This window comes from Physella acuta, unplaced genomic scaffold, assembly GCF_028476545.2.
Source record: "Physella acuta isolate Inbredline_101_S28 unplaced genomic scaffold, ASM2847654v3 ptg000688l, whole genome shotgun sequence".
Classification (NCBI taxonomy): Eukaryota; Metazoa; Mollusca; class Gastropoda; family Physidae; genus Physella; species Physella acuta.
This window is the reverse complement of record NW_026732207.1, coordinates 21,027-48,345: the sequence shown is the minus strand read 5'-3', so window position 1 is coordinate 48,345 and position 27,319 is coordinate 21,027. Positions and strand designations below refer to the sequence as shown.

At 31.6% G+C, this 27,319-nt stretch overlaps 3 protein-coding genes across 5 annotated transcripts; 2 read left to right on the top strand and 1 right to left on the bottom strand.

The window, feature by feature from the left end:
* Nucleotides 1-4,528, top strand: LOC131949315 (uncharacterized). The gene is made up of 4 exons (XM_059311142.1): nt 1-272; nt 3,117-3,215; nt 3,600-3,714; nt 4,386-4,528. The coding sequence occupies exons 1-4, from the start codon at nt 154-156 to the stop codon at nt 4,443-4,445; spliced, it is 393 nt and encodes a 130-aa protein (XP_059167125.1). The 5' UTR covers nt 1-153; the 3' UTR covers nt 4,446-4,528.
* LOC131949313 (folliculin-interacting protein 2) lies at nt 4,525-20,285 on the bottom strand. 2 transcript variants are annotated; one of them, XM_059311137.1, is made up of 20 exons: nt 20,147-20,285; nt 17,392-17,515; nt 16,576-16,680; nt 16,286-16,386; nt 16,069-16,134; nt 15,833-15,930; nt 15,645-15,725; nt 14,641-14,792; nt 14,405-14,487; nt 14,175-14,295; nt 13,796-13,968; nt 13,418-13,535; nt 13,150-13,202; nt 11,938-12,975; nt 11,465-11,575; nt 7,102-7,270; nt 6,923-6,984; nt 6,683-6,818; nt 6,259-6,371; nt 4,525-6,094 (listed from the first exon to the last, which is right to left on the bottom strand). In XM_059311137.1, exons 1-20 carry the CDS (start codon nt 20,230-20,232, stop codon nt 6,019-6,021), a joined length of 3,066 nt encoding a protein of 1,021 aa, XP_059167120.1. In that variant the 5' UTR covers nt 20,233-20,285; the 3' UTR covers nt 4,525-6,018. The 2 variants fall into 2 exon arrangements, with proteins under 2 accessions (XP_059167120.1, XP_059167121.1); XM_059311138.1 differs by lacking the exon at nt 20,147-20,285 and adding an exon at nt 18,924-19,212.
* Nucleotides 20,286-20,405: 120 nt separating this feature from the next.
* LOC131949314 (uncharacterized) lies at nt 20,406-26,950 on the top strand. 2 transcript variants are annotated; one of them, XM_059311140.1, is made up of 4 exons: nt 20,406-20,553; nt 22,317-22,700; nt 22,902-23,084; nt 23,477-26,950. In XM_059311140.1, the coding sequence occupies exons 2-4, from the start codon at nt 22,478-22,480 to the stop codon at nt 23,749-23,751; spliced, it is 681 nt and encodes a 226-aa protein (XP_059167123.1). In that variant the 5' UTR covers nt 20,406-20,553; nt 22,317-22,477; the 3' UTR covers nt 23,752-26,950. The 2 variants fall into 2 exon arrangements, with proteins under 2 accessions (XP_059167123.1, XP_059167124.1); XM_059311141.1 differs by lacking the exon at nt 20,406-20,553 and adding an exon at nt 21,676-21,704.
* Nucleotides 26,951-27,319: the final 369 nt, after the last annotated feature.

The window sequence follows — 27,319 nt, the reverse complement described above, 5'->3', positions numbered from 1 at the left end:
TTTTTACCTTGCACCTGGCCATAGCAACTTATTTAGCGGTTTACTTTCAAGCCGTAATTAATATTTGATGTTGATGATCACAGGAGTTCCGAACTAGACTAAAGATCTAGAATCTAGATTTACTTAGCCCAGTGAAAGTTTGATAAACAAAATATGGCAGAAAATTCGAATAGAAACGCCGCTTGTAAGCCTCAATTTGAAAACCCCTGCCCTCCCAACATAAAAAAAGCTTGTCCTGCACAGAATGAGAAAGAAACAAAAACTGAGACCGAGTAAGTTACTAATACTAAGATTAAGAAGTTTGCTTAGTTATTTTATTTAGTTAAGTTTAGTTTAAGTAAGTTCTAGATCGGTAATCTATCGTTTTGGGTACGTAAAATCGCCCGCGACTAGTAATGTGAAAAACAGGTGACTCCTTACATTTTAATAATTATTTCACATTTTGAGGTGGATTTATGTTTTAAAAATACAAAAATGTTTCCTTGTTTCATTTATGTACCTGTTTTTAAACAATTGAATTAAAACTTTTCAGTAATAAATGAAGACTAGCGATGTTTCCAACAGATGCAACCATGCTCATTTACTATAGCAGCCATCTCTTGTTAAAGTTTTATTTTTATAGACTTAAAGCGCAAGATTCAGGCGGAAGTCACTCTATTTTACAAATGGCTGCTGTTTATATAGCAAACCTTGCTTGTAGACACTGCTGTTTAAAGTTAATTTCTGGCCTATATTGATATATTTAGCCATTGATTTAGGTTTATTATTCATTTATCTAGTTTTATTTGACACAAACATATCACAATATACTTCTATTACAGCCTTGACAATGAGGTAACGTTTTCGTACATTAATAGCCGCGGGCGATTTTACGTACCCAAAACGATAGATTACCTCTAGATCTAATCTAAGTAACTTAGCATCTGAGCTAAGTTCAACAAGTTGTTGGTTCAGTTGTATGTTAGATAAAAATTGGTTAGAATCTAAAATTAGGGGAGAGTGCGTGCGTGAGTTGAGTTTACCCTAGAAGAGCCCTAGCTTAGCTAGTAGCTAGCTGCTAGAGTTTTGTTAACCCCGGTGTGTTTATGTATTGTTATCCCAAGGACGAATGAGGTATAAAAGCTGGAGTGAATGACTGTCAGGGGTTAGTTGATTGCGGGTAGGACGAGGGCTACTCTGGAATGTTCTAGACTAGTATATATTTGAGACGGAATAAAAGTAGCGAACGTAGTCACGAAGCGATGTTGTTTATCTGAAACTAACCTGGACCTAACAGGTAATCTATCGTTTTAGGTACTTAAAATCGCCTGCGGCTAGTAATGTACGAAAAAGTTACCTCATTGTCAAGGCTTTAATAGAAGTATATTGAATTGTGATTTATTTGTGTCAAATATAGATAAATGAATAATAAACCTAAATCTGTAAAATCACGATATAGCGTCTGTTATTATTCCGGAATTGTACAGCAGTAAAAAACAGTAAGACCATGGCGTAGTCTGTAGAGCCGTTCCGGAAACAACCGGAAATACTGTAAACCATCATTTATTTTCTGCCATATTATTTTTAATACATAATTTTTAAAATGTGCAAGGATTGATTTTATTTGCATTTTAAATACTGTTTTGCTAATTATTTTGTATTTCTAATTATTTTAAGTGTATGTGCTAATTATTGATGCTACTAAACATTTTTCTAGTTCTTCTTACTACTTTTAACTTAAGTAAATCAGTAAATCTAATCATCTTATTTTACTAACAGAACTAGAGCTAGTAGTCACAAATCTTCTGCAGGTTTTTTCTGTGTTTCTTAAAAAAACATTAATTACTACTCGACTTTATTAATAATATTTAGATTTACTAATTGTTGCTAATTTTCTGTCAATTAAACATCAAATTAAGTTAAAACATTAATTTAATGCACTTGACTCTATTTTTATTTCAACGGTCAAATAAACTATGGTTTAACGAATGTTACAGAAACTCAACAAACATTACCAGATATCGTGATTTTACCCTAAATCAATGGCTAAATATATCAATATAGGCCAGAAATTAACTTTAAACAGTAGTGTTTGCGAGCTATATAATATATAAACAGCAGCCATTTGTAAAATAGAGTGGCTTCCCCTTAAATCTCGCGCTATAAGTTTACAAAAAAAATTTTAAACAAGATAGCTGCTATAGTAAATGTGCATGGTTGCATCTGTTGAATACATCGCTAGTCTTCATTTATTACTGACAAGTTTAAATTCAATTGTTTAAAAACAGGTGCATAAATGAAACAAGGAAACATTTTTGTATTTTTCAAAACATAAATCCTCCTCAAAATGTGAAATAATTATTAAAATTTAAGGAGTCTCCTGTTTTTCACATTACTAGTTGCTGGCGTTTTTACGTACCTAAAATGATAGATTACCGAACAATGTTAGGTATTAAAATTATTAATTAATTGTTAGTATTAGGTAAGTATTTAGTAAGGCTTAGACTTAGTAAAGGCTAAGGCATTCTAATTCTAAGGTTAATTAATTAAATAATTGATACAAATTACATTTAAGTACAAATATCTTTAGTTTAGAGTTTAGAATCTTTATTAAAAGTTTTAATACATATTACTATGATATTACATTACTCATGATTACATTTAACCGATAGGCGAGGCGAGGGCGGGTAGTGTCAACCGCACTGGGTGACACCATTTATGAGAATGACACCAAGGCAAAAAAATTTCAAGATATATAAAATAAATATTTTTCTTGCCAGTTCAATGAATGGTTAATTAGAGTTAAAAATTATTTAAAGTTCATGAGATGATCCAGACTAAGGGGGTGGTTACACCATGTGGTAAACATGTTATTGTTATTGTTGTTCTGTAACCGCAGTGTAACCCCTTAGCCTTTATGCCTGATATTATTATATTATTATATATAGGCTTAACCCTATTCATGTATTGTTCATTTCCACTTTTTTGACTTTATCTCATTTTTATAAAGTTAAACCTCTGCTCTGACATCTAATGGCAGACTAATGGTAAATTAATTGTACAGTCCAGATTTCAATTAACATCAATCATCAATGCAGATGAAATGAGGTTGTAAAATCACATTATATTCCCCACAGGTCCTGTCCTAAAACGGAAGATAAGACAGAAGTCAAAGAAAAAAAATGTAGATTCAACCCTGGTTTTGATGCTAGATTTCCTAATACAAATCAGACCAGGTAATTTGATATTACCAAGTGAATCATTGTGTAACTTGCAATGATTTTGCTGTATGTTGAAAACAAATTATTAACACATACATAATTTACCACATTAAAAAGGCTTGTCTTTGGAATAAGAAACATTGACCTGTACTGAACAACATGTAATTGTTTTAAAACTTTAAGATAGTGGGTTTTTCCGATTAAAAGAAAATGCTGTCACCTTCTGTTTAAAGTTCTTGAACTTGTATTGATTCTGTTAGCCTGATTTTCCAAACAAATGCATGCTTTATGATACAGTGCAGTTTAGCACAATTGCATGAAACCAAACATGTTTTTTTAGTGAAAATAATTTATTTTAGGATGATCAGTTCTTTGTTCTAAATGTCACGCCCTTTTTAGGAGATGTTGGCAGAACTATGTTGACTACTTTCGCTGTCATGAAAGGTATGGAGAAGAACATGAGCCATGTGAATATTTCAAAAAAGTTTATAAAACTTTATGCCCAGACTTTTGGGTAAGATTTATTTGATCTATTACTCTATTTTACTGTCATATGAATAATTTGATTGATGTACAAGTAAGCCTCATATTTTTTGTTACTTGTGGTAACAAGCTTCAGTTGTTTCTATTTAAAGTTAATTTCTGTTGTGCTGGGCCAATATATTTTATATTGGTCTCTAGTAAAAAACTATCTAGTATAATAATCTGTTTTCTTAAATAAAAGTATGCTAATATGCATTCACCATATACTTTAGGTACCTGGTTTAAAAACAAACAAATGAGTATGTTTTTAAGATGTACCTATGACCCTCCATGACAAAATACAACTTGAGTAATTTGAGGCTAGAGTTAACAGGGAGGGGGGGGGGGGGCGCTATATGTCACACATGTGCACATATTGGTGCAATAGGCTAATATAAATTATCGCTAATTTAAAAAAAATAATCTTTCAATTTCTATTTAATAAGCTTAAAAAAAATATAAAGCTAGTCAGAAAATAAGCTTTTTCTAAGAATCACATATTGTACTGAAATTATCGACATCTTTTGAAATATTTTTCACTAGTAAAAGTCTAAGATCTTAATGAAAAACAGTATTGCCATACAGTGAAGCAGCTATCATGGAGGTTCATACATAAATTTAAATTTTGTATCAACAAATGAAGTTTTCATTTATTATCTTTAGAATGAACAGTGGGATGATCAGAGAGAGAACAATACTTTTCCATGGCCACACAGGAGGTAGAGAGTAACAGAAAGAACCAGCAAGTTTTCACAATTTCAATTACTTTTTAACTTTTTTCAGATTGAATAAAGACAAAATATTTTCAATTGACTTTATTAAATATTTTCCTACCCACATGTAAGAAAGTTGATTTGATCATTTACCATTACACCATTGTACTCTAACTCTCTAAACTGTTGAGCCAAAAATTCTGATTTCTCATGTCTTATAAATCAAGGCCATGAATCTATGTACAAGTAAGATTGGTATTGTTTCATTTGTTTTCAGAAAATTTGACCACTGTTCAGAGTAATTAGAGTTACAACATTGATGATAAACAATAGACCGGTACATGAAAGAATTCAACATAAACATTATAGAACATTATTTACATTAAGTTATCACATGGGATTTGAAACAATTGCACCACTCCCTCAATTAAAAGGTTATATTTGTGGGTAAATACTATTAAAACATTTGTTTCAATAAACCAAGTTGAAGAGGACAAGATAAATACACTACAATCATTCTTTTCATCACACAGACACATTTTCCTGAATGTTAAGGATATTTGTAAAAGTCTATAATAAATTAGCTGCATTACTATTATTAATAGTGGACATTTTCAAGAAGCTCTAATTAAAGGGTATGTTATGTTGATCATTTAATTCCTTAAAACAGGAACTATATTTTAACACCATTAGGCACAATAAAAAAAATGTAAATTTAAGCATAAATCTAACTGCACATGAGCTATTTCTTTTAAATTATCTATGTAGATTTGTAAATTTCCAATCTGAATTTTAATCCCTACAAATATTCAAAATATACATTGAATTCTTTAGTAGGTGTTTATCACACTGTGAATCACTATGAAACTAATGCTTCTATAAATTATAAGTTTGTTCCATTTCTTAAGATTAGTTTAGATATCTGCTATCAAAACCAAATGTTTGTTATCATCAAGCAATAGCAGGAAATATTTCACCCATACACTTTAAAATAGTGTTAGTTCACACTTCATGACTATGACTGCAACAGATAATTTATAATAAATATAAGTTGAGATGGGGATAGAAAAACATCTTTTTTAATGTCGGTTTTTCCTATGGACTAACATGTATGACTGATGGTGTATGCAATGTCAAACCTAGCTATATACAAAAATCACAGCCATGAGCTTTGACCATAATGCACATTTACAATTTCTTGGTGAACTGCTTTAAGTTGGCAACCGAGCAGTCAAAATGTGCTGACAGCATCAAAATATACATATTGATGAGCACCTTGTAGCATGAAGCATCATATACTTCGTGAAGCAGGATTGTGAAGATTATCAGAATGCATTCATATCAGGAAGCATATTGTGTGAAGGATCTTGTATTAAGCACTTAGAATAAAGAAGAATCCTGTATCACAAAATAATATTATACCATGGATAATCTTGAACGATGATAAATATCTTGAACCATGGATCATCTTGAATGATGATAAATATCTTGTACCATGGATCATCTTGAATGATGATAAATATCTTGTACCATGGATCATCTTGAATGATTTTGTATCATGAGAGCATTTTGTATCAAGTGTCCTATGAACTTGACAACAGGTTTGGATTGTGCGTCCCAGCAATGGCCAATAATAAAGGCATATCACTGCTTTCAAACCTGCATTTAAGAAAGTAAATTTTAAGAACAGTCAGTAAAAATTTTCTTTAAAAAAACGTCACATTAAATTATGTTTTTTTAATTGTAATTTTGGCACTAACAAGCAAGATTCTCTTATACACTAGCTTGGATGTGAGCCGGGAATAAAATGGATTCTGCCTTACCCGAGCATTGATGTAAGCTCTCTCTGGTTGTATGGTGCACCTTGTAGATACTCAGACAGCATCGAGCTTTTAAAATAAATTTCTTGTAGTCTGTCCTCTAAATGCATCAGGCACTTAAAAGAAAAACAATCATCACCAGTGAATCTTTATGTTTTAACAATATCTTTAAAGACAATAAAATGTTTGCAGCTTAAAAGCTAATAATAAGATCCTATGAAATTACCATGAGAGTGACTATTATATGCATAAAGTTTCACATGTGTGAATACCTTGACTTAAAAGAAACTGTCATAAACACCTCTGTCATTAAAGCTTACTAAAAATAGAGACGAGGGCGGTGGTCTGGTACAACTTGTGACACATGGGGAGGGTGTGTAATTAACAACTTATTGTACATAGAGTAATGGGAAGAAAAAAAACTCACAAATTCTGCACTCATTTTGAGCTTGGAAATTTCAACAACAGACTCAATCATATCAGCTACTAGTTTAGATGCTGTCCAAGGGGTGCAACCTGAGGGGGACATTCCCATCACCTTGCTACTAGCCACTTCAACAGTCCTGTTTAAAATAGTAGCATTCTTAACAATAACATGAAGCATGAGGGAAATTTAATTACTAGAGTGTGGGGGGGAAAATGTGTTGTGTTTACACATAAGCCTTACCAGTGATCTGTATCTGCAATGACACACACAGCTTCATCAATTGGTTCATCTAAAATTGAGTGCTGAAAAAGTAAAATTTTATTTTATTGCCAACTGGTCAAGAAAAGCATGAGGTGTAAGTAAAAAATCCAAAGAACAAGAAGAATATGAGATGGTAGAGATAAATATGAGATCCAAACCTTAACAGTCATTTGTAGGTCATTGAGCAAACGAGTTTTATACTCAGTATCTGAAGTTCCATGCAGGACAAAGTCTGACATGTAATGGTCAGTGTAGCTGGCAAGCAAAGATCTGCCAAAGTTGCGATCAAATGCCTTAATCTGCCACTGACCACAATCTGTGAGTGCACTGCAGGGAAAGAAAAAGAATTAATTAACAAACAGGAGCATTATGTATGTATGGTCTGACTGTAAGTCAGACTATAGTAGTTAGTTGCACGCAATTTTTCAATTGATGAAAATGACAAAAATAACGACAGGGTTGTATAAAGGGGACTAAATGCTGCAAAACAATACCAAACTTATGTTTATTGGATAAACGGTTCTCTAGATATGACGGTTTTAGTGTAAAAATTGCGGGGACAACTAAGCCTATGGAGAATGAAACCAAAAGTTGGTCACGTCGAGAGTACGAAAAAAGCGAATGGGAAAATCTTCTAATAAAAGGCATAATTATAATTTCTCAAAATTATTACATTATCGCAGTTTAACTTTGCGCGCGTCTAGTCTAGAGCGAAGAGAGTAGGTTACGTAAGACTAAATAAATTGTAATAAAATGTTTTTAAACAATCTAGTTTATTAGCTTTAAATATATTTACGCTTAAGGAAATACCAAAGCTAGATTAAACTGTCAATGAAAGCTTAATAATAAAAAAGCCTAAAATTAAGTAGGTTTACCGTTTAACATTAGATTCTAATTACTAATAAGACAAAATGTAAAGTAAATACTAAGTAAATAGATCTAGATCTAGATATCTAGATCTAGATCTAGTACTAAATTCTAAATAGCTAGACTCTACCCTAGAATCTAGACCTAGACTCAACCCCCATCGCCATCATATGTCTAAACTCTAAAGTTTAACTAGAGATCTAGATCTAGATTTAAATGAAATTCACGATTATTGAATTTTTTACGGACACCTGTAGTGTGCATGGTGCATTAAAATTAAATTAATTAAAAACAACAAAGATCTAGATCTAGCTCTACTCCAAAATTCAACCCTGATTGTTCATGATCTACGATGAGCCCTGGCCTTACGCGAAATCTATTACGGGTTGGTGGAATGCAACCAGCATCGATGTTTTAAGGGCGCGTTCTAGATCTAGATCTATTGAGTATTGAGAGACATTTAAAAAAAATATGCATCATGACAAAACTTGATTAATTAAAAATAGGCCTAAACAAGTAAACATGGATATTATTATTAATGGTTTAAATCATGGCTCAATAAAGAGTAGTTTAAAATGTTAAGAAACAGAACAAGTTACAGTATTTATTATAGCAAATTATAGCATACATGGAAACTTATGCCTACATTAAAAAATAGAATAAAACAAATTCACAAACAGAGTGTGTCTGTTTATTTTATTAAATATAAAGGAAAGTCCCAAAGTTTACAAGCTTTTAATTTTAAGAGTCACGTGTTAATAGAAGCAATAATCTGGCTAGTTTTGTGTACAGTGTAGGATGTGTAGTCTCAAAGTCAAATTAATAAGCTAAAGGCTGATTATTTATGAATATATTAATACATTTAATACATGCATCTGATTTGCAGGAATAATCAGATATATCATAACTACATATCTGGTCAGTCCTGCTAATCAGATGCATATATTATTATTAGATTTATAGTTATGATTTTGACAAATATGAACTTAGAATTTTATTTTGTTGAACAAGGAGCAGTCACAAAAATGTATATATAAATTGTTTTATAAAGAGACTAACTTTGTGCAGTGCAATGGATATAGCTTTAATTTATTTTAAAAATTTTACAATATAACTTCTAAAGGAGCATTGCAATGGATATAGCTTTAGTTTATTAAAAATTATACAATATAACTTCTAAAGGAACTTGTAAATTAAAACTCAAACAACAGATGCTTACTGATCATATCAGTTATTAAAGTAGCTACATTGAGTTCTGAGTCTTCACTATTTTCCTCATCAATTGACCAATAACTTTCAATAAGCAATTACAAATCTATCAAGTTTTGTCTCACTAGCTGAGAGTCTTAAGACTATTCTACCAAAAAACAAGGTGTCATTTTCATTTATACATTCCCACTTAGCAGTTGGCCAGTCATATCTTCTCCATTGATAATTTTAGCTAACACTTGTTTTTGTCTGGTCTCCACATTGCAGAATATTTTATCATTAATAAATAACTGACCTTTTGCCAACTTATCAACATCTATCTTTAACTTCTTTCTTTATTTTCTTTCTTTTTAATTGATTCTTCTCCTCTTTGTATGATTTCACTTTCAATTTCTCGCTTTTGGGTTTTGTGTGATCTTCGCCTGCGAGCACCTTCAGTTATAGCAAAATCAATTAGCTGATTTTGTTCATTGATACTTTTTGCATCAAGCCACACCATTAATTTATTTAATTTAGCTTTAACCTTTTCTCACAGATAGTAGTGTTGCCTGTGTGTTTATTCCTAAATAAGGTTCATTGAAATAACTAACCAGCTGTTGCCAATTTCTTTCAGGGTTTGATTTTAATAGCATGAATTTTTTTATGATTCTGTTTACAGAGTTTCTGTTAGCAAAATAATTTTTTGTTGTTTTTATATGTCTGTTTCTATCTAATAGCTCATCAAGTACCTTGGAGATATTTTTATTTTTTATATAGTACAAATAAACTACATTGCCTATTCACACTTCACCACTTACACCAGAATACCTTTGATAGAGATTGACTACATTCAAGGCATTCTTCTTCCCCATTCTGTCTTGCCTATAAATAATGAAATCATAAGTAGTTAATTATAGTTATATTATTTAATTTTTGACAATGGATAGCTAAAAAAAAATTAATAGTTCTACTTATAATATATTTTATTATTTAAAAAAAAAATACACGGACCTTTTGAAGAAGGGCATCGATACCACTAATTAAAAGAGTGACTGGTTTTTGTGTTTTGTAAAGTCCGCAAAAAATATGTTACTACTAATATATCAAGTTATAGGCTTAATAAAGTTAATTAAACTTTAATAATATTAAACATATTAATATATTTATTACAGTTATTAGTTAAACAAAAGCTAGTGTGTTTGTGAGTGCTTAAAAAAACAACTGAGTAGTAATAATCTAGTAAGTCGAAAACAACGATATGCCTATTTTAAAATATATAGATCTAGTATATTTAATAGGCCTACTTAATAGGTTGACAGACATTGCAATATGGTGTTTTATTAACAAGAACCTTACAGTTTAAACAATAATTGAATAGCTTATTTTAATTTTATAAATATTAATCATATATAAAGCCTTTAGAGCTAATTAATTAACTAGTAAGTTCGGGGCTTAAAAACTAGATTTAAGGCTGAACGGAGATGCGTGTTAAGCGGTATCGATATTACTAGTATTGGTCTACTTTGTGAGACCATTTTCAATATTTTCTACATTGCTAATAATTAACAAAAAGAAGTCTACTAGTGCATTTAATTAAATAGATAAATATATTACACTCGATCCATGTTTAGTTTAAGTGTGTATCTTTTTACAGTATTTTATTTTAATAGCTCGATTCCCAGTTCGATCATGATTACAGCGAATTAGTTACAACTAGAGCGGGCCTTCAAAACGTTACATAAATGTGTTTTGTATTAACATTTAACACAAGATAATTACGTTAGCAACATTTAAACTCCAATTTTGTAAGTATTCTTTTTTTTTTAAAAGCGTCAATGTCATAAAATTTATTATATTTTACAATCAATCAATCGGCGCGGAAAGGGGTTTAAAAAGTATCGATACCGTTTAAATAGTGTCATTCGGAGGATTGCTTTGTGAGACGAAGTTCGTAGTCTGCTAAAGCGTAAAATATTACAAAAAATTAGACTTAAGCAGAAAAATGGATTATTAAAATAATCCTAACAAATACAGAGCTAGTCCGAGTGTTAAAATATTTTAATACAATTTTTGAAAACTTACCTTTTTAAGTGGCTTTTGTTTTGACATATAGAAAAGGGGTCTTGAAGAAAAAATTAATCTGCCGTAAGCGGCCGCATCAAGTCGTTCCGACTAAAGTTAAAACGGGTTACGGAATCACGTGATATCTATTTTAAAGCCGTTTGATGCGCTATGCGTAGACGGCTGTAGACGTAATTATTTTCTTTGTAAACGAAAGGTTTTGAGACTGTGACGTCATATTTTCTTGGTTTGTGCAACTAACTAGACTATAGAGTGTTGTGTAAGTAGGTCTAACAGTAGAGTGTTGTATCTGTAGAGTGTTGGTATGTAGGTCCAACAGTGGGGTCTTATATGCAAGCCTAACATTTGGACGCTGGAGATGTTGGTTTGAACCTCATGTCTCACCTAGGTAATTTAATTTCTGTACAGTGTATCTCTGGGTCAAAGGCCTCATAATCAATGCTGCTATTAGAAGACAAATGGCGCCTCCTACTCAGCTCTGTAGGAGTTATAGACCTGTTGAAAATATGTGTATCTTATTTTAAAAGTGTACAAAAGTTACTCTTAAAATACATTAACTAAATTGTTATATGATTATGACAGAACATATGGAGCTTTGGTAGAGTTTAGTATGTTAGGCATGCTTGAAAAAAGAAAGAATTCATTTCACTTAACCAGTTATGAACCCAAAAGTTAGTAACACATAAGAACGCACAAACTCTCATAAATCTCATCCTGAGCATTCCAATGATATACTGCTCGAGAACAACAATTTATCATGGTTTGGGATGATAGCATGACAGAAGTAAAAAAAAAGTGTTAAGTATAGCTTTAGGTTCCCAATCTTTAATGAAAAGTAGAAAATGAAACAATCATACCTGCCCCTTGTTAAAGTGGTCGGTCGAGGTGGTTTATGGTCTTGACTTGTCTGTCTGCTGATGCTCAGCTTTGCTAGAGGTTCATTTTCTTTTCTGCTTTCATTAGACAGCCAAGATGAGTTGGATCCTAAAGAGAATTCAGCTTCACTGGAGGTAACTTTTGTTTCAGCGTCCTCATTCAAACAGCTGTGAGGGCTGTCCGTCACTGTTGTTCGCGTGTCAGCTGAGCTCTCAAGTTGTTGGCTCAAGCGAGATTTGCGAGTTGACTTGCCCTCCGAGAAAGACTCTGCCCTCACAAAGCTATGCTCTGATGAGAAATCTATTGGACTGCGAGGGGCCTTTGAAACATTGATAACTTTTTCTATTCTGGGAGATTCAACAATTTTGGCAGATGTTATGCTGCAGACAGGGAGGGAATTTGGAGTGTACGTGTGTAGCTCACTAATACCAACATTAGCATTACTCACAACGCCATTTGGGTTGGCCCATTCAGGTCTTTGTACCGCCTCATCTGACGGACTAATTAATTTATTGCTGCCAAAAGCCTCATTTTTTTGATTCAGCACTGAACAAAAAGAAGAGCTACTAAAAGAGTCAAACTCTCCAGCACTGGTAATTAACCTATTAACACTATTCCTGTCCTGGAAAGAATCACTATGTTTCTCTTCACAGTTGTAGCCTGGAGATGTTAAGAGTTCACTGTTTGCCTGGTTCCCGCTTTCACAGTTACCCCAGGTGAAAGTTTTATCTGTTGGTTTGATTTGTCCGCTGCTTGTTTGCCTGAAGTAATGAGTACCAGCTGGGCTAATTTCTTGGCCGTCTAATGTCTTTTCGCTACTGGTAGGAGAGAGTGAGACGCCAAACTGGGGGTCATTGACAATCTTACTCAGGCACTGGGGATCGGAGTTCTCATGGACTTCACTACAGCGAATAAAATAACTTAAAACATACAGGAAGCGTTTTACAATGTCAGCTTTCCTCCCAACTACAAGAGTTCTTGAAATTTTTAGTGGAAGGCCAATAGCACCAAATAAATCTCTAGATGAAAAAAGTAAGACCAAATTAATATTTGAATAACAGAAAGTATAATACTTCTTTAAAAAAATTTCAACACAATTGTTTTATATAATTTTCTGCTTCTTAATGCAAATTTTTAATTTAAACTGATTATTAAAGAAATAAACAATGTTGAGTAATAAAATGGAATAATACCCCAGTTGAGCCCAGAGTGGATTATATGGATGTGCTTTAGCTAATGTATCAACCTAAAAGGAAGAAAATGTCCTCAATAGCTACATCAAATAAAAACAAACAAATATAACATTGTAAGTGAAATAAAAAACTAATGCACAGCTAGTTTTATAACAAGAAAACAGCAGAAATTAGTTTTTCTTCTTTCATTTATGATAAGAGATAAACGAGTGCCTGTATTAAAATTAAGAAGAGTATCTAATTATTTAAAAAAGACTTCTCAGCCTACCCATTTGGCAGTGTGTTTGTCTAGGTAGGTACGCGAGGGTGTTCCCCCAGCAGGTGTAACCGTGGCAACCCAAGCCAAGTGCTGAGTCAACACAGCAGACAGCAGTGTACTCACAAAACTATGGAGGAGAAAAAATGCTAAGGTTATATGGGTTTATCATGTATTACAATGGTTCAAAATTCTACAAAGAATGTAGCTCTATTGTATAAAGTAAATAAAGTGCAACAGAAAATGTAATAATAAAACGTTTTTTATTAAGTAGTTTCATATTTTATTATTGATTTTCTTAACTAATAAAAAGAAACTGAACAGGTTTAAAATATTTAAATAAACAAAGTTAATTGGTAAAAATTAGTTATACTTTATAATTTAACTTACAATTTACAATTTTTGTTATCAAACTTTGTCACAAGCCCCACAAATGTATCCATGAACTTCTCACACAATTTTGTCTTGTATGTGGTTGTAGACATCATAGTAAGCCATACGGGCTCAGTCAGCCGAGGGGCCATGTACAGATCGTAGATGGAGTCACGGAAATTTTCCAGAGCCTTGAATATAGCGCAAGTGGAATTACTTTAAGCCTATCAAATTTGTGATTCAATAATACCACGTAATTAAGAAACTAGCTTTTCAGTTTTTGAGTGGAAATTCTCTTAATCTGTACATACTGTGAATTTATGATAAATAAATAATTTTGGGACAAATTTTTAAATTGAATTTTATCTCTGTAGAAGAATACACAACACAAACCTACCTCCATTGTTGTGGGTATGAAATTTCTAGTATTGAAATATGCCTTCTCCACAACAGAACGGAGTTTTTCCACATGACTTTCAATGAGCGCAAAGTGCGAGAAGAAAAAACTCTGGAACAGGCTACAGATAAAAAAAATATATTTAAATTAAAATCTTAAAGAATAAATTCACCAGAAAGTGTGATAATCCTATAAAGGTGAGTAATTTTTGTTAGAACAATCTTCCTTACTTGTTGCTTTCCTCATCATTCTCATCATTTCCAAACAGAATTCCAATAGCTAACTTGCTCCTGCTTGGCCTACTCAATGAGTTCTGAAAAGGATAAAGAAATTGTTAACAGACTTCATTTTTAGTTGAAAACAACCATTACACATTCAATCCAAACAGCCTAAGTATATTATAAGTTATAATCTCATAGGTTTAAAAGATATAAAAGCTCCTTGCTACAGCCATAAAGTGACTTACATCAGAGGACTGAGAACTTTGATTCAACCGCTTGTGATGGTGTCCATCCAGTGATGTGGTTTGGGCTCTCATCCATCTGCGATGTAGACTGTTGTAGCTGCTGTTGTTACTGGGAGAGGGGAATGATGTTCTGAGACTACCGCTTGATGTAACTGAGAAAAATATATATCATAACAACTGATTAAAACCAAAGAAATGATACATTTTAAGAAAAAAGCCCTTAAAGACATTTTACAAATACTAATAGGTCGGCATTGTTGAGTAGTAGAGCATAAGATTGTTAAGAGGAAAGTGTTGGGTGCTGCAACTGGGCTCAATGTCCTCCCTGCTGGGTATCTGTCAGCAAAGTAATGACAGCTGGGCCTTGTGCTGAATACAATCCCTAAATATGCCTTGGTATAAAAAACAGATGAGGTTGCGTGGTTAGATCAGTTAAGCTTATGCTTGCTGAACCAAGAAGTCCAGAGTTTGAACCCCCTGGCAGATGGGGCTTGATAGCTGCTGACAGCAACTCATCTAGGAGAGACAACTCCATAATCAAATAACTGCTGCCTTCTGGTTTGTTTTTGGTTGGACAAAGGCTATGGAATCAAAATCCAAAAAGAAAAGCAGGCTGAAATCTGAGTTAACTGTCTATTTGGGGCTTGACAAGTTGACACGTAATACTTAATTGTGTTGGAAGGAATCCCTTCCAACAGTAGAATTAAGGAAAAAGAAAAAAAGGAACAGATATTCCTATTTCATCTTGCCCTGTAGTATTTTTAAGGTACTTTTCCTTTTTTAAAATAACTACCATGCAGCCACAAGGCCATCTCTTACATTTATTCATCTGGTTTGGCAAGCAAGTTTTAGTTTTGTGTGTGTGCAGGAATAAGCCTGGTCCTACCAGAATAAACCAAACTCAAATATGACAAAATAATTGCTTAAGGACAGACTCATTCAAATTTTTGTAACTTTACTGTAACATTAAGATGAAAGATAGTAAAACAAAAGGTTTAGCTCACATGAAGCTAGTCCACTGTCATCATCAGTGCTGTAATCAGAGAGTAATTCTTTGCTTGGGACATCTACAGGGATGCTCTTCACTTTTGAAAAATAAAAACAATTTTAAACTCAGCACATTTTCCCCCAAGTCTTTTGCAAATCAAAATAAAAATAAAACTAAAAACAAATCTGCCCCAACTTTACTAACCATATTTTTCTTTTGTCTTTCGAATTGGTAGTGAAAATTCTCCAGAGGAAAAATCAGCAGAAGATCCAGGTAAACTACTGTTGTCTGATTCTAATTCTCTGAGGAAAATAAAATCATGTCCCAAGTTAGTAGATTTCAATTTACACCAAAAAAACAACAAAGTCTTCATAACAGGGTTTTAAACACAAAACTGATTATATTATTTCTTTTAAAAAAATATACTGATTTTTTTTTACCCAAAACTATCTCGACAGGGCTTCTCTGGAATAAACACTTTTGAGACCATCAATTTTGGGGGAGATCTGAAGATGTGTACAATTTTCAAATTTATCTACAACATATACTAACTTAATATTTTAAAGTCATTTGATTACCTATTGGTTTAACAAAATATAAGTAATCCATCAAACTCAATTAACATTATACTGGTTAAGAAAAAGACACTGAACTCACCTTAGTACATGTACTTTGAGAGTTGAGCCCTTAAATGCCATGGCAGCAGTTCCAAACATCATTTCTTCCAGAACTTTAACATCACTTCCAAGTCGACTAAACTACAAAGTTTTAAAAAGTAATTAATTCTCAAACTAATTCTTTTTTAAAACGTCATGAAACAAATATTTTAAAAAATAAGCATTACATGTTCAACCTTTGAATGGTGACTTTCATAACTTATTCATTTTTCTGGTTATTAGTTTGACATAATGGCCACATATATTGTGGTTGTCAAAACTTTGACTCACATGATATTTTGGTAGTGGTTTCTGTGGTGGTAATGATGATTCTTTTTGTGAAGAGTAGTTTAACCCTTTAGCTCGCAATGTCTTTGGTGCTGATTTCATTATGTTCTAAAAAAAAATGTAAATACTTATAGAATGAGATTCTGTTAACTTTAAATAAAGAAAATTATTCTTTTATGTCATCAGTGTCTGTTGATAACCAAAGAGTATGAGCCAAACTTAGCAAGCACAAGGAAGATGCCAGAAGAGGCACTATATTACTACTTCCATGAGACCATAACAACAGAGGCGTAGCGACCCTTCCCGGCACCCGCGGACAAACTTTCGATTTGCACCCCGCCCTCAAACTTTTGATTTGCCCCCCCCCCCCCCCCTTCAAACTTTCAATTACTTTTTCCAACCCATTTTGGTGCCCCTAAGGTTGGCGCACGGGGACATATGTCCCCCCTGACCCCCCCCCCCCCCGCTTTGCCTCTGCATAACAATAAGACTTAGACCTGACACCCCCCCCTCCCAACCACTCAATGTATTAAAAAAAATTAGAAATCCCAAATAAAACCTAACAATGTCTATCTCATGATCACTCTAGCATGTCAAATCACTAAACATCTAGAGCTAAAATGCACTAAATGTTATATGTACAAGGAGAAAATTATAAAATTATTTTTTAAGCCAAATACCCCACTCTAACCCCAGACAATGATCAAGATTTACTGTAGATATCATCCTATACATTTCTAAAAGCAATAATACAAAATTGTTACAATACCAAAATGAATTTGAAACTTAAAACAAAAATTTCATAGAAACTTTTTTTACCTTATCAGTGTCTTCCATTGGTCGAATGGCATCGGAATCATAATATGGTGTTCTACCTCGATCGGAATCAGAATATATAACCAATCGTATCTTTGATTTGTCCAACTTTGGTGGGACAGTTTTTCTAAATTTGGAAAAGATTCATCCACATTAGTAATAGGCAGAATCGAAAAAAAAATCTGGCATGCTTGTGCAACCATGGAGATAATCCCACATTGAAGCTATCTACACAACTATTGCCATGCTATTAGATCCATTATTATTTAATCACCATTTACAATTATTGATACAAGCACTTCCTAATGAAAATAAAAACAATAACTGTTTTAAATGAAGGGGTAATTTCCTATATGCAATCAAAAATCAAGCTTTGATCATTTATTGGGAATAATTTTAGCAAAAGAAATATTTAGGCTATATAATTTTATTAATTTTTATGTAATTAATAATTATCTCTGATGATTCTACTCCATCCTAATTTACTAGATGAGAAGTTACAAAAGCAGCCAGGAACATGACTAAGATATGGCAGAAGGTCTAAGATAGTACATAAAAAATTATAATCAATCTTCAATTTTACCTTTTATCTGGCGCATGAATGGATTTACAATTAGTCCTTTCATGTGAACAGTTACAAACCATAATTGTTTTAAAAAAATGTTGACTAACTTGAATTCAAATATATTGTCAGATAAACAAAAAAAGGCTAAGTTAAATCCAACTAAGATAAGGTGAATTATAATCCAGTAGCTGTAACTAGGTGTAGACAAATGTAAATGAAAAGCTAATTCAAAAGTTAAAACATCTTAGACAGTGAATGAAAAATGTAATCATACCCTTTAAGTGTAAAAGTCATTTTTTTTTTATTAGGCACATGGTAATCATATGATGATAAGTGAGCATGTGATCACATATCTCAGGTGAAAACATGACAGTTATTTATCAGTTTTCTATGGATTAATAAGGGCATTGCAATTTTTATCTCTTTCTTTTTGGTTTCATCAGAAGGGGCATAAAGTCTATTGTAATAATTTTTACCAAACAATAAATAAATGCAATGTTGATAAGAGAGAAAAGAACATAATCTTTAAGTATACCAAGAGGAGAGGTTGAATTATAATTTAAAGGTACACAGTAAAACAGATCATAGAATGTCTGTAAGTGTAAACCAAATAATTTCTTTACTACCAAAAAAATATCTCACAGCAGCAAAAAAGCCTATTGTAAACTTATCTCCACTTTATAAAATTTGACTCTAAATTTCTCAAGTTATTTGATTGTATTTCCAGTTAACACTGATTTTTTAAATTTTTACATGTTCAGAAAAAACAACAACACAACACTTGCCTAAAAACATTACTCACTCTGTTTATAAGATTTGATAAAATGAATTGAATGAACTAAAATGAATAAATAAAAACACAAAATTTGAAAATATGATTATGAAATAAATGTGCAATTACGTATTTTGGCCTACACAAATTGAGAGGATCAACTGAATAAATTCATGCACCAATTAAAATTAAAATTACCTGTATTTGATGGTGATGAAAGAGGCATATCCATTTTTAAGCAAGGCATTTATATCAAGTACCATGGTTAAATTTTATCTGATAGAGGACAGGTTTTAATACCTATCTGAAAATACTATAATCTATTCTAGAATATTGGTGTTCCATCTATCCTATACTGCTCATAATAAAATACTAAAGTAGGTCTAGCTTACTACTCTACTACTACAGAACTTTACTTTAGAAGAACTGAACAATTAACTAATTATTAGGCCTACTGTTACTAATCCATTCACTTATCACTGATCAGTTATCAATTACTTATCATATCTAAATTTAAAAAATCTAGATTTGTATAAAATCTATTAATCTAATAACCAACTAATTAGTTAGATCTATTCTAATTAGATTAATTAATTAGTGAACTTATTTAAACTAAGACAATAACTGTAACAAATAAAAATGTCTAGTCTCTCTAGTTAACTCTAGACACTCTAGTAGTACTACTTCGATTTTAGTTTTTAGATCTTATCACTATGATGAGAAGTGCTCTAGTCTAGTTACTCTAGTAACTTAACTGCCTTAACTTTAACTATATTTATTTATTATTTATAACTAATTATAACTAAACTAGTTCTAATCTAAATCTAATTCTAAGTGTTAGATCTCAGCCTAGTTACTTTGTCTTTATTTAAAATAGTTAGGCCCTAATGAGTTAATGCCCTCACTATAAATAAAAAGTCACTAGCCTAGGCCCTAGTCTAGAATTTAGATTCTTAATAATTCTGCAGGTTAATTAAAAAATTGTTAGGCCTATTAAAAAAATATTTAAATAATAATAATTCTAGATCTAGATCTAACTTTTAAACTTAAACAAAAGCCTTTAACTAATATTATAATAATAACTAAATTTAAAGAAGTTGAAGTCTTAAGATTTGTACTGTACTAGTTAGCTAGAATATCTAGAATCCAGATCTATATGACTATATGTCATATGATTTATCATAATATTCTAATAATCCTATATGCATAAGCGTTTAATTTCTTGGCCCATCATACAAAAGATAAGTGCGTGTTAGTGTTTGTTTACATCAAGCACATGACAGTCATTCATCGTCATGTGATAGAGAGCATTGTCTATTTTTTTTAAGGACAATGTCCTCTCCTAAAAATGTGTGTAGGCGATACTTTTTCTGATAGTGTTATAAATCGAGACACGTGTTATGATTTATATGTAATCTTACTGTAATTGGTCATTTCTGCGATTTCCTCCATTATTCAATACATTTCTTTGAGTTTTTTTAGAAAAAAAACGTTGAATCAAGGCCATGTCAAATTGTGTGACTTGTATAGATCGCCATCACATGATGTTAAGTGTTATGGAAGAAAAAGACAATTTGATTGGTTGCTCTTAAAAGAATATAAGACACGAGCTGTTATTGGTTAAGCCAAGGTCCTAAATTCTTGGAATAGTAAAACTAGGTCACAGTTGAGGTAGTTAGCCTAAAATATTTAATTTGTTCTGAATATTGCCCAGCCAATTAATAGATCTAGATCTAGACTAGATCTAGAGAATGTTTTATTTTTAGACTGGCCGTCTGGTATTACTTTATGGACGTCGACATTATTTTGAAGAATGGGTACTTCAGAAGTGTGTGTATAGGCTATGAATATAGATTAATTTACTATACTATAAAACTATATATAGTTACTATTAAAAGACTGAGTAGGCCTATATTTAATTACTGAAGTGGCTATTTAATTATATAACTATGCAATGGAATTTAATAATAACTTTAATTAATAATTAATAACAAGAAATAGAAAACAATTTTTTTCCTTTCGAACGGTTAAAAAAAAAATCCTGCTGCTGTTTAAATTTCGTATGGTAATGATTGTTATTTACTTATTATTTATTTGTCAATTGTATTTTATTAGTAAAATGCTTTTATATAGACATAGTTAAGACGAAAGACAAGCATATGACTATGATACAATTAATAGTTTATAGTAGAAGCAAAGTACGAATGGGATGGAAACGGGTTCTTTAGCTGATTACAAGCTTTTATTAACTGTACGGAGAATTCCGTTAAGGGCGTCATGCCACAGTAATGGAACCTTTTCAAAAGGAAGTGTTACGTTACTGATATTGGGTTCTGTTCAGTTTATGGTAACCTGTATCCAGTAGCGTAGCGGGGGGGGGGGGAGGCATATGTCCCCGGGCGCCGACCTTAGGGGGCGCCAAAATGGGTTGGAAAAATAAATTGAAAGGTTGAGGGGGGGGGTGCAAATCGAAAGTTTGAGGGGGGTGCAAATCGAAATCTTGAGGGGGGGGGGTGCAAATCGAAAAGTTTGTACCCGGGCGCCGGGAAGGGTCGCTACGCCTCTGCCTGTATCTTCAAGTCACAAAAATAAAGTTTTTAACTTTTCAAACAAATCCCATCATGAACTTAAGCGAATAAATGGCTTACCCTTGCTGGCAAAAACTAGAACAAGATCAAGATTGTCATAAGTCAATAGTCTTGATAAATAAATAGGTCCAATGATAATATTAAAATCAACCGCATAGACATGGAAAGGAGGGGGGAGAGGAGGGGGAGGTCCGCCGTCAAAACCTCATTTCACAATTTTTCTGCATTTACATCTGGCAAATCGAGGATTTTCATGACGTACTAAAACAAATTGACTCTAGATCTATAAATAGATTCTAGAAAGTCTAGAAACTAGAAGCCAAGATTCTAGACCCTATAAACTATAAACTTACAAAGCAGCCTCGTATAATATACTACTTTTGTTTAAAACGTAAGGACTGATTGTTCATATTGTGATAACATAAAATTAATAAATAAGTTATTAAAAATTAACTCAGTGCCTGCAGGTAACAAACCAAAACAACGACACTCATTCTTTAATTCTTAAATTTCTTTTTCGGTAATCTAAGACTTAAGTATTATTAAGTAAGTATTAGTATTAAGTATTACTATTAAGTAAGAGTCTAAGTGACCAAGTCTCTAGAATGTAGAAGTATCTAGATCTAGATAGTAGATCTAGATACTACTAGTTAGATGCTCATCAAAAATAGTCTAAATTCTAAATCAAAGATTTTTTTTTTAGTTTTCTGGGATGATTGAAGATACCAATGTCCACTAATAATTAAATAGACTCTTCCAAAAATAGGGTTGTTAAGTTGTAACTAGATCTATATTAACTTTTACTAGTACTGAGATCTAGTACTACTAGTCCTAGTGACAAGCAGTAGTACTTGTAGTAGTTAAGCCTACTATAACTTATAACTTATAACTATTTAGATCTAAGATCTAAGTAATACTAGACTAGTAGTTAAGAAGTGTATTTATAAATTTAGTTAACCATTCCTTTTTACAATATTAAACTAACCTCTTGTATTATATATAGGCCGTAATTAACATTATTGGTAGCTGCTTTCCTACAAGACCAAGGTCCAAGAGGTAACCTGAATTTTAAAATTGCCTGGATGACAATTACTGACAAGCTGAAGCTGCGCTAAAAACACCTTTTTGTCCTTCTGAATATGCAAGTTCTTTTATCCTGTAAAGATGGATAGAAATTGGAGTCAGCGACGTGTGCCATATAAGGCGTGTCTGATCTCTTTGATCATTGGCGTCTGTCCATTTTTGATTGGATTTGTTGCTCCTGACTGGTTGTGGTTTAGTCGGAGAGAGAACCAAACAGATGTTGATGGCTCTTTTGGGTTATGGGAAATTTGCAAGGATTATAAATGTTCGAGCAATGATGTACTTGGGAATGACATTGTAGAAGGTAGTAGTTTTATACCTGTTAACATATTTATACTGTAGTCAGTTTTAACTTTTTATTATATAAAATTAAAATCACAATTTTAATGTTAGCCCATATAGTTAAAGTTTAATAAAACATCAAACACAAAGTTATTTCTGTGTTGTTAAAATGAACACAAAAAAAGCAAACCTTATTTTTTTTTAAAAATGTCTTATCTTCTAGATTGGTTTTTAGCTGTTGTTGTATTTCAAACCCTGGCACTACCATTCTACATTATATCTTTGGCAATGGCTATCCTGCAAAACTTTACTCCTAGAAGATGGATACGTACACTTCATATTCCCACACTCCGCCATTTACTACATAAAGACAGTGAGACTCCAGAAGATCTTGCTTTTATTGCAGGTAGAAAGAGTTTCTGTATACTTAGAAAATTAATTTCTTGTTTATTGTGTGTTAGTTGTTTATTCTTGCACTATTTAATCTTGTAATTTCAGCAAATTTAACTTAAAATAGAGTTATAATTCTTAAAATCACTAGTTGGTTTTTAAACATTTCTAAATAAAAATTTTGTTTGAATGACCATACTTGTAAAAAAAAAAGAAGGAAAGAAAAGAACAAGATAAAAAGAAGCATATAGCATTTTTTTTAAGCTTTCATAAGCAATTTTAAATATCAACTACATATGGATTAAATTATTATAATTTTAGTTAGATTCAGCCAGAACCGTAATAGCTTGTTTCCATAAAAATTAACTTTTACCATTGATTTAAACAATTTTTTTATTTATATTCCAGGTTTTCTGAGTTTTTTAGCTATCATCATCTTCATGGTGATGACTGCTGATTTAGTGGCGAAAGGTGCATACTACTCATGGGGTTTCGCCATGTCATTTACTGGCGCCAGCATCCCAGTCATTGCTGGAGTGCTGATGTGTAAGGCTCATACACCAACCATCATCCCTCCTATTCACCCACCTGAACCCCGTGTGATACACACATTGTCTCACTCATCTAGCCGCAGGACTGAGAGGAGACCACAGAGACAGCATGAAAGACAATCCAGAAGATAAATATTCTATGTGTGAAATGCTGCTGTTCACTTTTCCCCCCACAACTACTGTACTGCTTTCAATCAATTTGTAAAATGATTAGTCACATTTAAAAATCTGTATGGTTGGAAAACAAATCTTTACTTTTTGAATTTTTTTTTGTAATATTTTGACATGAAGATGAAAAAGAATCAAAAACTCTATTCCTTTAGTGATGATAAATATCTAACAAAACTTATTACAAAGTAATTTGCCTTTAATCAGAATTCATTTTTAAATGTTGCTTAAAAAACTGGTGGTATAAATTCTAGCTGCAGATTTGAGTATCATAACTAGTATTTCATGTAGGTATGCTGTGTTAAAAAAGACATTCGATAAATAAATCATACATTTGTTAATTTTAATATGAATCATAATAATACAAGTTTTAGATGGCATGTAGCCATGCAAAATTAGTCAAGTGGCATATATATATATATATATATATATATATATATATATATATATATATATATATATGTGTGTGTGTGTGTGTGTGTGCTTCTTTGTGGATACTTTGTTATGATTCTCATAATAAATTACTATCACTTGTTTACTGACATGTTAGGAGTAGTCTGTGCCTTGTTATGTTTTATGTCATAATAAATTACAACTGCTGCAATTATTAGCCTTTATACTAATACATACCAACAACTCCTCTAATAATAGACTTTTGCCCAACCAACAACCTATCTGTCATCCTTGACATAAGTGCCTCTTGTTATTAATGTATTTTATTAAACTTTTATTTTTGTTGTACAAAGAAAGCTTACATTATTAATTAACTGTTTTGAGATGGAGGCCTATCTATAAATAATAACCTCAAAAGGCATGTCCTTTTTCTGGAGATAGATCAGTGAGATAATAACTAAAGTAAATTAATTGGTTGTGTGTAAGATTGTTTTTTTTTTTGTTTCAAAACTTAAATGTTAATAGATTTTACAAGTAGTTTGTTGTTCTTAACATTGTCAGTTTCATTTAACTTGCATTTACTATATAATTCATAAATGGTTTATATATTGAAACTGAAATATTGTATTTAGTCACTTGTTGTGTCTATATATTTATTGATATATAATTTTTTATTAGATGGAGTTCTATATTATGGAATGTATTCTGTATTTTACAATTGATTTTAATTTTGTAGATTATAACAGTCCATCAAACAAACAACTTGAAAAAATAATTTCTTACACTTGTTATGAATTGAAAGCTTAAAATTCTTCAATTATTTTAATTTAAAATACCTTTTTATTTTTTTAATTGAATATCCATATATAAGTTTAATAAATGATAAGCAGAAAAGTAGGCACTGATAATTTTCTTATACATTCAAATCACATAATATCTGGACAGATTTAGGACATGAAAATACAGTTGTATTTAATACAGATTCACTTTGCCAGTAGTTGCAAGACTTTTGATAAATCACTACTTCATGTTGCTGTTCAGGGTCTCCGTATGCAATTTCCTTGAAAATAATTACATATATTTTAAGTATGTAAATATAGTAGTTTTTGACACTTGAACATATGAAACGGGAAATGAGGTTTCTTTTAATGTTTGCCCTTTCAACATGTTGGCCATGTCAGTCTTTAAGAACTTACATAAATTGTCTTTCTATGTTTGATTCAGATCACAGTGTACTGCTGTTTGCAGTTTCTGGCCAGTTCATGGTCAACATGTACATTGTAAATAACTTACATAGCATCTGGGTCACAAATAAATTAAACAATTCGGCTATTAATTCAGAATATGGTTGTTTTACTAACCAAACTTATTAAATTCAGTTTTTGGGTGTTCAGTATTTGATAGTAAATTAAAATTAAATTATACACTATTATTACAATTTAATTTTGAAACATTTCTATTTTTAAAATCAAAGAGAAATTTATATATTTTTTTTCTGGAGTTGAGAAAATATTTAATGTGATAAAAAATATGAAATCTAAATTATGGTTTATATAATTACAAAAAATTTGTGTACTTTTTAAATTTAAGTAGTAGATCATCTTTATTAAGATTTTTATATATAAAATGATCCTAAAACTTGTCAGTTAATAACTTGTATAGTATTAAAAAGTCTTGTTAGTTTAGTAATATTCTTTTGGCATTATTTAGAATAAGAAGTGGTAAAGCATTCCATAAAAGATTGTAATGTCTGTTAATGTTTGAGTAAATAACAATGTAAGAAAACTGAAAAACATAAAGCAGTGTTTTTATAGCAAGTTTTATTAAATATCTATTGAACTATGTGATTTTTTGTAACTGATAATCTTATACCTTTATATTAAATAACAATATATTTTTTAAAGTTGATTTTTGATTAAGTAAATTGATCTGAAGTGTAAATAATGTCATTTTTCAAAAATTGTAATGAAATGTCTTTTTTCCCCACATCAATGAAATGTTATTTATCTAATTTTGTTTTGAAAAAAAAATTGTCTTCTATTGAAAAATAAATTCAACTTTTGTTGCTAAAAACCATTTCTGGTTAAGAAAACTTAAATAATCTGTAATACCACTGTCAAACCTGAAACATAATTTCCATGGTAGCTCTATATATTCCCCCTGTACCACTGTTATTTAATAACTAGCCAGCAAAAACATTTGCAAGTAATACTAGCTTTTTCTAACACTTTGTGCTGTAACCCTGTAAGAATGGGTGTGTTGTGGGCTAGCCAAAGTTTATGTCAGGTTCTGCCTGTTATTAGCACCAGTGTTCTTCTTTTCTCTCTCCTACATGTTCCCAATTGCCTCTTTTGTTTTCCAGGTGAAGTCTCATTGCCATGTTTAGGGCCTTTTTCTAGACATTTGCATGACATAATGATTTAAGCAGCCAGGTCATTTACTGTTACATGTTACTGGCCCAGTGCTAGTCTAATAAAACCTGCCTGTTTCTGTAATTAGCATATGAAGGTGTAAACCCTTGCATACCTCTGGTAATAATATTACAAGTGTAAGCTACAGAGGTGTTAGCTGCTCTCTCCACTCTAGCACTTACAGTTTGAAGGCTTCCCAAGCAGCTTAACAAGTTGTGAGTCTAGAGGTTTCTTCTATAGTTTAACTCAAAAAAAATATGTATAGAAGTTTCTTGTATTACTTAATGTTTTCTCTATCATTTAACTTAAAATGAAGTCCCAACATTTCTTCTATCATTAAACTTTAGTAAGTTTAGAGGGTTTTTCTATGTTATATCTTTTTTCTTCAAGTACTGATTGACTGTTTAATCAATGATTAAAGCCTAAACAAATATTGTTACTGGTAGACTAACGAGTAAAGTAAATATAGAATGGTAATAAAACAGACTATTTATTAAAATAATATATTTTATTAAGGTTAAAATACTTCAACCACTATATAATAAATGTTATTGTTCTAATTTTGAACATATTACATACAGTAAATTAATATGAATAGTAATAAGAAAACCCAATAAATGGAATAATTGATCATAACACAGAAATTGTTTTGAAAAACAAAACAGTACAGCGTAAATAAAATCTTAAGCTTCTGCAAGCATGAGTATCTTTACCTATACTCCAACTAG

What these genes read in the sequence shown, in the direction of transcription:
- LOC131949315 (XM_059311142.1), top strand. Translation starts at nt 154, where the DNA reads ATGGCAGAAAATTCGAATAGAAACGCCGCTTGTAAGCCTCAATTTGAA. An exon ending in GAAACAAAAACTGAGACCGA is followed by an intron (nt 273 to 3,116) that starts GTAAGTTACTAA and finishes TATTCCCCACAG; the next exon opens with GTCCTGTCCTAAAACGGAAG. An exon ending in CCTAATACAAATCAGACCAG is followed by an intron (nt 3,216 to 3,599) that starts GTAATTTGATAT and finishes CGCCCTTTTTAG; the next exon opens with GAGATGTTGGCAGAACTATG.
- LOC131949313 (XM_059311137.1), bottom strand. Translation starts at nt 20,232, where the DNA reads ATGGCCTTGATTCAACGTTTTTTTTCTAAAAAAACTCAAAGAAATGTA. An exon ending in TCATACCCACAACAATGGAG is followed by an intron (nt 13,969 to 14,174) that starts GTAGGTTTGTGT and finishes GCTATATTCAAG; the next exon opens with GCTCTGGAAAATTTCCGTGA. An exon ending in GATAACAAAAATTGTAAATT is followed by an intron (nt 13,536 to 13,795) that starts GTAAGTTAAATT and finishes TCTCCTCCATAG; the next exon opens with TTTTGTGAGTACACTGCTGT.
- LOC131949314 (XM_059311140.1), top strand. Translation starts at nt 22,478, where the DNA reads ATGGATAGAAATTGGAGTCAGCGACGTGTGCCATATAAGGCGTGTCTG. An exon ending in TGGGAATGACATTGTAGAAG is followed by an intron (nt 22,701 to 22,901) that starts GTAGTAGTTTTA and finishes CTTATCTTCTAG; the next exon opens with ATTGGTTTTTAGCTGTTGTT. An exon ending in AGATCTTGCTTTTATTGCAG is followed by an intron (nt 23,085 to 23,476) that starts GTAGAAAGAGTT and finishes TTTATATTCCAG; the next exon opens with GTTTTCTGAGTTTTTTAGCT.